Source organism: Pygoscelis adeliae, unplaced genomic scaffold (assembly GCF_000699105.1).
Source record: "Pygoscelis adeliae isolate BGI_AS28 unplaced genomic scaffold, ASM69910v1 Scaffold554, whole genome shotgun sequence".
NCBI lineage: Eukaryota > Metazoa > Chordata > Aves > Sphenisciformes > Spheniscidae > Pygoscelis > Pygoscelis adeliae.
Genome location: NW_008824667.1, coordinates 261,890 through 273,306, shown reverse-complemented (window position 1 = coordinate 273,306; position 11,417 = coordinate 261,890). Strand labels below are relative to the sequence as shown.

The 11,417-nt window shown below is 53.6% G+C and overlaps 1 protein-coding gene across 1 annotated transcript in view; it reads left to right on the top strand.

Annotated features, from left to right (window-relative positions):
• LOC103915960 (galactose-3-O-sulfotransferase 2-like) overlaps nt 1-11,077 on the top strand; it is a 26,512-nt gene extending 15,435 nt beyond the window's left edge. The window contains exons 2-4 of the mRNA XM_009322901.1: nt 7,860-7,970; nt 8,580-9,531; nt 10,220-11,077. Of these exons, the coding sequence (XP_009321176.1) occupies nt 7,860-7,970; nt 8,580-9,531; nt 10,220-11,077 (1,921 nt within the window). The remainder of the gene's footprint in view (nt 1-7,859; nt 7,971-8,579; nt 9,532-10,219) is intronic.
• The last annotated feature ends 340 nt before the right edge of the window (nt 11,078-11,417 follow it).

The following is an 11,417-nucleotide window of genomic DNA, read 5'->3' as shown; positions in this document are numbered from 1 at the left end:
TCATTGAGCTCTAGACAATCGAAACACTCCCTAACATACAGGGCCACCCCGCCGCCTCTCCTTCCTCGCCTGTCCCTTCTGAAGAGTCTATAGCCATCCATTGCAGCACTCCAATCAAGAGAGTCACCCCACCATGTTTCTGTGATGGCGACTAAGTCATAGCTATCCCGCTGCACAATGGCTTCCAGCTCCTTCTGTTTGCCACCCATGCTGCGTGCATTGGTGTAGAAGCACTTGAGCTGGGCTATCGATTTTGCCCCCAAAGATTACACAGCTTTCTGCTGTGTTATTTTTATGCTGGAGTAGTCTCCACCCAGCAGGAAAAGGAAAAAGGCACGGATGAAGGGAGGCAGACAGCTAGTTGATGTTACAGCAAGGCTCAAGCCCTTGCAAACCCTCACACCACCCATTGCTCCCGTAATTGGTCTAGCCCCCAAGGTTGAAAATCCGGGTTGTGGGACTCCTCTCCTCCTCACCAGAGAAGTGGTCACCTTCCTACATACTCACCTCAACCCAGGTGCAGGCTTGCAAATGGACCAGAGATGCCTGCTTTCCAGGTGCAGGTGCAGCTTGCTCCACAACCCTGGGAAAAACCCACCAGCAGCCCCGCTCCAGGACATGGACAGGCCAGGCAGGAAAGCCATTGCATGAGAGTGGCAAGGTCCTGGGTGTCTCAAGGCAAGCTGTCTCCTTGCTCATCATCTTAAGCAGGGGTGGGAGTACAGGAACGTGGGATGGGAAGGGACTGGAGGCTTCTGCTATTAGCTGTCTTTGGGACTCCTCATCTGCCTTCTACTGAGATCAGCCCATCCCTAGATAGTGAATGAACACACCACCTAGTAGGGTGCACATACCCTTGTAGTATGACCCTATGAGGGTCATACTCAGCAGCGGACACGTGGGGCAGTTCTGCACCACCAGGACAGTCCTCACATGTACACAAAAGCTATGAGCCTGTTAGGTCACCCCAGCAGGACCTGGTGAGCAGAGACAGAGCCCAATCCCTCCTTGTAGGCACCTTTCACTTCTCAAGAGACGCAGCTGCAAAAGACACATTTGCCTGCCCATATCCTGACCCCTGCTCCAGCACCTGCGGGAGAGAAGAGACTACTGGGTGTAACCTCAGAGGACTGCCATCTCCACCAAGGCCCTTAGCACTGGCCCACAAGTGGAGCCCCATTCCATCCAGGTTATGCTTGGAAACAGCCTGTCTGGGATGCAGTTTCAAGGTAACAGAAGCAGCCCAAGAGATCTGCTGTGGTCCTGCAATTGTGGCCTCCAAAACAAGAAGCATGCAGGCAGATGACAGCATATGCTGTGCTTCACATCGCCAGATCCAAGCAGGAGAAGACAACTTTGCCTTTTGAGTTTCTCTTCCACAGATGCATCGACTCACACCCAAGAAAGAGGCTGCCAGGCAGCAAACAGGAATACAGGCAATCCTGACCAGGATTACATGCCGAAACTGGACCTCCCATGAGGTTCCCCTGAACAGATAGGCTTGTCCTTGGGGAAACAAGTGAGCTGAGCAGCAGCAAAATCCCACAAGTGGCAATCCAGCAAAAGGAAACAACCAAAGAGGAGCAGGATCAAGCCAGTCTGGGCACCCTCACATTAATGAGCCTCTGGATGCTCCCAGGCAAGTGTGCCCCATGCCCTGCAGCAATAGGATGTCTCCCAAGGTCCTGCCTGCGGGATGCTCGCAGACCCCTCAGCCACATACCCCACATCTCCATGGCCCCCCAAGCGGGCTTATCCATCTCAGATTGCACGGGACTTGGTTGTGCAGAGGGAAGGAGAGGGGAGAAGCACCAACCCTCAGTCCCAACAGCAGAAAGGGGTTTGATCCCTGCAAATGGTGAGCTAGCCCGTGGCTCTCACCCAGCCCCGGACTCCCAGATAAGCTGCCAGCCTGGGTAGATAGTCAGAGCACAGAATGGGTGGAGAACATGACAGCCCCACAGTAAACGTGGTTTTGATGAGGTGGACGGGTAGAGGCAGCACTCACCTGTGCCAGGGGAGGGGGAACAGCTGCCTCCCTGCCTGTGAGGGGGGAGAGAGGAAGCTGGGCCCTTTTATCCCTCAAGAAAGCCAAGGTCTGGGCTGGAAGTGACTTATCTGCCTGGTATGCATTTCCTGAGACCCATGGGCACGGGTGAAGGGAAAGCCTGCATTGCCAGGGTCCTCTCCACCAGTGCCAGGAGGCACGTGGGGAGCCTGGTCCTGCAGAGTGGGTGTTGCACAGCCTGAGCCACTGGTCCTCGTGGCACACGTCACAGCCACACATCCTCCATCTCCACCACTGCCCCAGGTGTCTGGTGCCCAAATATGAGAATCATGTGGTCCCACTACCTGGGCTTAGGGCCCCTGGTCACGCAAAGTCATGGTTGTGTCTTGCTGATTGCCGTGCAGGATGCTGGGATGAGCCTCAAAGGGGAATGATGTGAAGGAAAAGCTACTGAAGAGGGAGGAGACCCTGGTCAAAGGAACGGCTGTGGACCTCCATCATGGAGGGCAGCCTCCCAGTCCTCCTTTGAATTGTCTTACATTGTCCACCAGCCACAAAGAAGCAGACCCAGTGACCATTTTTCTACTGCTACTGGAAAACTGTTGGCTTCCTAGCAGGGCTGTCCTGTTGCTGGTCATCCTGGCACAGCACAGTCCCAGCACAGGGGCTTGAGGACTTTGCTGGCTTGGGGGAACATGGGAGGCAAGTCTGAAGATGGCAAATGCAAGACATCAACATGTTAAGCAGTGCCTGGAGCCACAGGTGGTTAAACACTGTGCCTGGAGCAGCGAGGGGAAGCACAGGAGGGAGCTGGGCGTTGCCATAACCCCAGCCCAGGCTGGATGGAGCCAGGCTGCGTTGGAGAGGATTAGCTCCATGCCATGCAGGTGTGGCTCAGCCTGCACAGGGTCTCAGCAGCACAGACCTAAAGACTGTATCAACATAGGGATTATCAAGAGCTAAACACTCATGACCAAACCATGTCCTCAGCTTTGTCAAGAAGTAAAAGCAGGGCACGAGAAGGGAAAAGAAGGGACAACCACAAAGAGCAGAGCAGGAGGACACGAGGAGTCAAAGTGGAATATCAACAGCCATGGGTGAAACCAAGGAGTAAGGCAGGTACGCAGACATGGGTGACACGGCCACCCCCCACAGTGTCCACAAGCACCCAGACAGCCTGCCCACCACTCTACATGATGTGGCAGCGGTTTGCAGAAGGCAGCCTGCTGCCAGCAGCCCTTGAGGCTGTGGCTGTGTAAATGTGCCACTCATCGGAGCGGGGGCTGGTCACTCCCTGCGGCAGGCGCTGGAGAGCAGGGCACCGGTAGGAAGGTCTGCTGCGGGCTCACCGTCCCAGCCGCCCCCCCCGGGGAGGGGCCACCGGCCACAGGCACACAAGCCAGGTTCCGTGTGTTTGCTTTCCATTCTCCCAGTCTGACGATAACCACCCACTCCCCAGCCAAGGCTCCAGCTCACCATGCTGAAGTTCAGAAGGTATTTGATCACGTAAGTGGATTTATTTATTTATTTATTTAAGTAAAATACTATTTCCTTAAGTAAAATTCTATTTCCATCCTACCCAGGGGTCATGTCCTTGTAGGTTCTTCTGAGTTGAGAAATGGTTGGAGATTGAAGCGATGATGGGGATGGGCAGAGGAGCGCTTCTGCCTCACATAAATGTGGGGAGGTCTGGGTTGATGGGGCTCTCTCTTCTACTGAAGCTCCAAGGGCAGCATTTCTCCCCTGCATGCTAGGCAGGAAAACAGCATCTTTTGTAAGGCCCGATACCGCAAAGGAAGAAGAATGGCAAAGATCTTGGCAGGACAAATAGGATGCTGATCCCTCCTGCCTCATCCCAGCAAGGGCTCACTGCTCTCGGCTCTGCACGCTCACCTGCAGAGTAGATGTGGAACAGAAACATGTCTCTGCACGTCTTTTACACGGCCAACCCAATTAATGTATCTAGTGTGAGGCGTGCTCTTCCACAGCCTCTATTTTGGAGATGATGGAAGAGGAGCAGAGAAGGACAAGGCTTGACTTCACGGCAGTGCCCTTTTGCTGGGGGAGAGCGTTTCAGGGCAGGACAGCCTTTCCACATGTGCTTGCAGCATCTGGGGTGCTGCACACTCTACTGCTGCACACCAAGCTGCAGTGCTAGGGGGCTCAGGGTCTTTCCTAACCCAGCTGCTTCAAGGGTAGGTTGGGCACTGACACAGGCAGGCAGTGCTGTTGTGCCCTCACTGCACTACCTTATCTTCCCCTGAGTGTCCTGCAGACCGTTGTTCCCATTTTCTCCTTTATTGTGTTGCAAGTGAAGAAAATGGCTCCAATCGCTGGTCAGAAGAAGCGGGTTATCGCTGGTGTACATATTGTGTACATTAATTCCCCATGCAACATCGCTTGCTGCCTGGAGCGTATCTAGCCACAGCAAATCAATAAAGTCATTTTCTGCCACCTATCTGCCCAGTGAACTCAGTCTCGGCACCTCCCGCAGCACCTGGCAGTCGGCTGAGACCCTGCATGGCTCAGCAAGTGCCAGCCGACCACAGACCCATCTCGACCAGTGCATTTATTTTTGTGTTGGACAGGGAAGGGGCACAGGTCAGAGGGAAGCAGGTCGTCCTCTCTGCTTCAAGCAGAGGGGAAAAAATGGAGGAGGAATCTGCAGTACTGCTGCAATCAAGCAGCACCGGCTTCCAAGCAGCACCCTAGGCACCCCCTCCCCTGCCAGGAGCTGGCAGTGAGACATGGCTGGGGGCATCATCTCTTGCAAATAAATGACCAATAAATTGGGTTTTGATTAAATGCATTGAGCCACCATACGAGGATTCAGCTGTTGTGGCTCTGCTGCTGACCCCTCGCAGCCAAAGGCATCCTTGTGGTGCTGCATCCATCTTTGCACCCTGATTTGTCACTTTTGGAGGTGACAGCACACAGACTCTGATCTGCGGGAGCTCTTCAGCTATAGCCTGCCTGCAGCCAGAGGCATTTCCAAAGACTGCAGGTTGGTCTCACAGCCCAACCAGCCCTAAGGGGCAGCGTTGACTCCCACCAGCTCCAAGTGCATCTTGGGCATCTTCCTGGTGCTTTGATTCCTGGTATTTAACTCTGCCCCAAGACACCCACGCCCATGATCTCATCCTGGCATGTTAAACTGAGAGAAGGCTGTGAAGGAGTTTCCCATGGAAAGCAGTTGGGCCTTTTGAAGGCTCGTTATCCAGCTACAAATCATCCAGCTGCTCCAGCCTCAAAGACAAAGGCTTCTCATGCTACATGTGCCATTTTATCCTTCTGTGCAACTTCTTGGCATCTTCAGCACAAAATTCAGTGCTGCCACAGGTCTCCCTTTCTTAGCACACCCTCCTTGATGCACGTGTGTGCTACCAGAGCTAGCCTGGAGGAAGGGCTCTGGTCTTTATGCTAGCCTGATCAGACCCAAGCAGCCAGCAAGGTGTTGCGTGTTCTCAACTGGTTGTTCAACCAACACAACAGCCATCTCAAAAGAGGCAGCAGGCTAGCAGCAGAAGGACCTGGATCTTTCACAGATTCTCTACAGGTTGAAAGTTTAGTACCAACCAGGGACCTCTGTGGAAGCAAGTCCAGAATTATATCTGCACAAAATACAGATACTGGAGTAGCAGAGCATGCCACCTCATCGCCGCTTGCCGGGGAAGCATTGCATCATTCTGCCTTCACTACTGGCTGTTTGTGCAGATCTCCCCAAAGAGACAGTTTGCATATATCACTAAATATCACAGTTAGTTAGCTCTTCATTCCCTTCTTGCTGCTTTTCTTAGGCTGGCCAGGCAGACAAACTTACCATCAGCTGTGCCTTGAGTGATGGGACAGTTGGAGCAAGTCTCCAACAAGATCTGTCCAGCAGAATCACTTCATCCTGGAGCAACTCCTCCTTCACTGCCTTCTCCCTCTTTGGTCTCTCTGGCCATCAGTGATCTTCCATGCAGGGGTATTTCAACAAGCCTTGCAGCTCTGTGGCAGCCCCGAGTCTCCAATTCAACCCTCTCCCTTTAACATGTCTTGGTATTTTAAGCGCTGTTTAAGCATTTGGCATTTTTCTGATCATTCTGCTTGTCATACCCATTTATCTTTGACAGCACGAGGTTCTCCTTGTGCTGCTTGCACGGCCAGGCAGCGAGCCATGCGCATGTTCACCAGCCGCCTGTCTCTCATCCAAGCTTGGCAGTCTGCTCCTCAAGTGGAAAATGAGCATGGATACCTCCAGGTTGCCATCAGGTTTTGGGGATGCTGTGCTGCTGACGACTAGTTTGTTCACTGTGCTAGTAATGATGTGCCTTTTGAATCCTCAGCAGCACTGTCATGACCTAAGACCTCCCAGCCTTTACAGTCCCAAGAACTTTAGACATTAAAAATCTCCTAGGAGGACCTTAGCATTTCAACTCAGTAAGCGACATTATTGAGAGCAGGGCAGAACGGTACCCATGAGTGTCCAAACTGATGCACAACCACTGGAAGTAGTGCTGTAATAAGCAAACTACAGTTGGTCCTAACAGTCGATGATTTTTCTGGAACAAATCCAGTTTTTCAATAGCAAACCCAAATTCCTGACCAGTACCAATGGGATGCACGTGACCACTTCAGGCAGCCCATGTTTGCATCATTGCTAGCTCATGAAGCTAGTGCTTCTCCCACATGTCACAAGACTGCCTGGAGTAGGAGATAAAGCACCATGGAGATGAAGAAGCGATGATGAAGACAAACAGGTCTGTGCCGTCACAGGCCCACTCTCTTGGTCCAAAACTGACCACTGAAGGAAGCGGGCAACATCAACGAACACAGATTAGCTGTTGGAATGTGGCTTCCAAGCAGGCTCTGCCCAAATTTCTGCTTTCATTAATTCCTCATTAATTAGATCCCTCCATTTCATGCTCAGCAAAGCAGCCTGTGCCTGCTCCCTCCCTCTGAGAGGGGGAGAGCAGACATCTGGGGCTTGCAGGCTGGACTCCCACCCAAGGAGGAGCCCACAACAGCGGATTTAACCGGGCTGTCGATACAAATCATCTCCTGTTAGGCAACAATACATTCCCTGGGTAGAAACCAGCAGAAATTAAATGCAAACTAATCCTTTTTTCCAGGAAGCTTAGTCCTCTGACTGCTCCGCTTAAGATTAAGGCTACGATCAAGCTCCACCAGGGCTTGCAGCAAGCCCTACAAACAGTAAAAAGTCCCATGGCAATGTTTTTCACAGCCTGAATGTCCTCACACACAACCCAAAACCCCATAGCGTAGTGCTGACAACTTGAAGAAATCACACTGCTGTTGTAGGCTTGGCTAAAACCAGACTAGAAGCCAGGTCACGCACCAGAGAGGCGCAGCTGGGGCCCCCACGGTAGCATCACATCTGCAGCCACAGCTGGAGCCTGCACAGGTGGCAATCACCTCCAACAGCAGGCATCAAGAGAAGGGGAGAGCAGGGAAAAAAAAGCTTTATTGTCTTTGTTTATAAAGATAGGGTCCTGATATTTCTAGGCGAGGCAGGGCAGGGCAAATGCAAGCAGTGCCTGCTCCTGCTGCCGAAGCAGGAGCTCAAGCTGCGCTGGTCCTGAGCAGCCAAGGGACTTTGCAGTTATCACTGTTTACCTTTCAGTGCGATATTTGTGTCCCAGCTGGAAATTTCCACTAGGCTACACTGCCTGAGCACAGCCTCTGAGGTTCATTGGTTATCGCTGCCTCTGCACCTTTTCCACACATGAAAACGTGACCTTACCTTAAAAAAAAAATTTTTTTTTAAATCTCAAGGCCTCTTTCCCCCCTGCCTCACACATGCATTTCTTCTACTTACTAATGGTCTGAAATGTCTGCTTCCTTACAGGAAGTTGCAAGCAATATACAGGTGCCAGCCAGGTCGGCTCTGGGTCTTCTTCAGCCTCCTCATCCTCCTCTTGGTCATGCTTCAAGTCGTGGACAAGCTGCAGCCTGCCAAGTAGGTCCCAAGCAGGATTGCAAACCTGTACCTCATCCTCCAGCCTTTTGCTGGCCACTGAGGTGGGCTCAAAACCACCCTCCTGAAAACCACCCAACAGTGTCTTCTTTAGACAGGAAGGAAAATCCAGGTGGGAGAGGACCCCTCCTCTCGTCCAACCCCTACGCCCTGGCCAGAGCTGAGCCCGCTCTTGGTCCAGACCAGGCTGCTCTGGGCTTTGTCCTGGCTAGCCTCAAAACCCTACAGCCCTTGAGCGTCCTTGCAGTCCGGGGTCATCTGCAAACTTTCGTCCAGCTTTTCCAGGCCACCTACTCTTCTCTCTCCCTGCCTCCTCTTGCTTTGCCCTTTTCCACCAGCCCACAGTGCTCCAGCAGGACAGGAGAATTAGCACATTGCTGCTGACCTGTCCTTCTCTTCTTACACCCACCCCGTCCTCCCACAGCAGTGGTCAAGGCCTACATCCGCCAGCAATGCCACCCACCCCAAGAAAGACAGGGGAACACGCTTTGGGGTGTCTGCAGGGGGGGTTTGTTGGGCTGCAGAGGAGCTGCCCTCTTTGCACGCTCCTTCCATCCTCTGCAGCTGAGCCTCAAGTCCTCCCTGTTACAGAAACTGCCGGTGCGAGCTGGAGTGTGCCCTGCAGCAGACCACAGACCATGGCCAGAAGCAGCTCAGCTATGCCCTCCAGACCCCAGACCCGCTGTGGAAGGACAATTCCCCACACTGGCAGAGGAAAGCCATACCAGACACCACTTCGACTGAGAGCGCGCAGGACATTTTTCAGATTCATCTGTACTTCAGCCAGGAGACCCCACTGGAAAGCAGCCCAGGCAGCCAAAAGGAACACTGGACGTGGCAGCCTGTGGAGAGCAGCAAGAAGGTGAAAGCCCATCTTTCATCCACAAGGCTGAAATCCCAGCTTCCTGGCCTGAGAAAAGCAACCAGAGAGGGTCCTTCTCCAAGTCTTCCTGGGAGGATCTCCACAGTTTTGGGAGATGCTGATGCTGTCACCAGCAAGTTCATAATCTTTGCAAACAAGATGACCACAGAGAAGCACAGGAGAACGTCACCACCAGGAACGACACAGGCGGTGGTACAGAGCCAGTCTCAGCCTCAAGCCATGGGTTCCCCCCACCATCAGTGGGGCAGCTCACTTAAACACGCCGTGCCAAATTCAGCTCAACCTCTACAGGCAGAGGACTTTTACAAGACAGACCTGGGGAGGGGATTTTTCCCAAGCTGGACAGAAGTCTCTAAGGTTGAGGAGGTGACACCTGAAGAAGACCAGCAGACCAGAGGGGTCTCCTCTCAAGGGGAGATGTGTGAGCCCAAGACTGACATTGTTTTCCTGAAAGTCCACAAGAGCGCCAGCAGCACGGTCATGAATGTCCTCTTCCGCTTTGGTGAGACGCACAACCTCACCTTCGCCTTCCCCATTGGGGGTGGCAACCAGCTCTTCTACCCGCGCCACTTCTTGGCAAGGTTCGTGCAGGGCTTCTCCCCTAGGAGCCCTCAGCGGTTCAACATCCTCTGCCACCACATGCGATTCCTGCAGCCGGAGGTACTGGCAAAGCCGTGATGCCTTGGGAGGGGCAAACGGGCGAGGGAGAGAAGTGCTCATGGGGAGCAAGGTGGGACACCTGTAGAGCATGTAAACTCTTCAGGGATGAAGCTAAAGAGAGACAGGATTGGCCCCAGGTACCTTGCATGTTATGGGCATCTCCTGAGAGCTTCTGTAAACAGGTTTGATGAATCTCATGTGACATGAGACAAGCCAGGGGACAGCATCTGTAGCAGTCGGCAACTATTATCTTGTTCTTGTCTGGTGGGACTTGGAGGTGTCTTGCTCCCTGGACAGGCCCAGAAGGTAGCAGCTGCAAGAGGAGAATGCCTTAAGTGCATCAGCTCAGGTCAGCCATGCCCAGCATCCACCCTTCTGGATGCCACTTGATGACATGCAGATCTGGGGAAAGGCAAGGAGATAGATCCTATCTCAAGCCCAGACAGGCCACCCAGCTGTGGCAGGATGTAGTGGGGAGCTTTGGTCACTGCTCTCCCCATGTACCTCTTCTGGGGCTCCCCACAGCAGACACAAATGCTCCTTTGATGAGCTGCACCCTGAAATCCTCCCCAGCACCCACCATCTCCAACCCGTGAGCATTTTTGCTTTCCAGCAGAGCACAGGATTGCGAGCGAGCAGGTCCTTTCTCCCTACCTCACCTTTAAAACCTCCTTTTTCTCCTCCACAGGTGCAGAAAGTGGTGTCCAGCTCAGCCATCTACTTCTCCATCCTGAGGAACCCTGTGCAGCTTATGGAGTCCTCCTTCATGTACTACAAGGGCACATCAGCTTTCTCCCGTGCCCGCAGCCTGGAGGAGTTCTTCAACCAGCCCTACCACTACTACAACCCTGCAGACAGTGACAGCCACTACGCCAGGAACCTCATGACATTTGACTTTGGCTTCAACCCCAACGGAGCGGTCTCAGCCAAGCGGGTGCAACTCATGCTGAAGGCCATCGAGGCGTCCTTCGACTTGCTCCTCATCTCCGAGTACTTTGACGAGTCCATGGTGCTGCTGAAGGAGATGCTGTGCTGGGACCTGGACAGCGTCATCTCCTTCCCACTCAACATCAGGGACAGCAGCACCAAGTCCCCCCTCTCGGACACCATCGTGGAGAAGATAAAGGACTGGAACAGGCTGGACTGGGAAATCTACACCCACTTCAACAGGACCTTCTGGGAAAGGATCGACCAAGACATTGGCAGGGAGCGCATGCAGCAGGAAGTAAAGGCGCTTCGGAAGAGGCAGGCAGAGCTGGCGAGAACCTGCCTGCAAGGGATAGGCAGCGTGGCCCCAAAGGACATCAAGGACTCTTCCCTGCAGCCACTGCAGCATGGCAAAGCGAAGATCTTGGGCTATAACCTCAAGCAGGGCTTGGATAAGGAGACGGAGCGCATGTGCCGGCGGCTCGTGACCCCGGAGCTGCAGTACAGCAGTGCTCTCTACAAGAAACAGTTTGCCCAGAAGCGTCCCCAGACCCACCAGCCCACTCCCTCTCGGCAGGACAATGCCCAGAAGCACAGGCTAGAGGGCACCCAAAACTGAGCCTCCTTGTCCCCTCCAGGAACTGTTGTCCAGCTGCCTTTGCTGAGGACAGCAAGGTGCTCGCCTCCTGGGCTGCTTCTGCCGCAGGGGGACAGGCAGGCTGGGATGCTGCTGCCCACAAGAGCCCCTGGCCACTTCTGCCTGTGCAGGACCTTGCACAAGCTCTTGAGTGCTACATACTGCCATTGCTGCAGAGCAGGACGGGCTGCAATGGGGGGTCCCAGGGGCTTGACACAACATGACTCTTCCAGGGTAGGTCCTGAGCAAACAGGGCAAAACCCCTGACTGGCAGCCAAAGCCTTGGAGGCGGCGATCCGGGGCTTTGCGCTGCATAGCACCA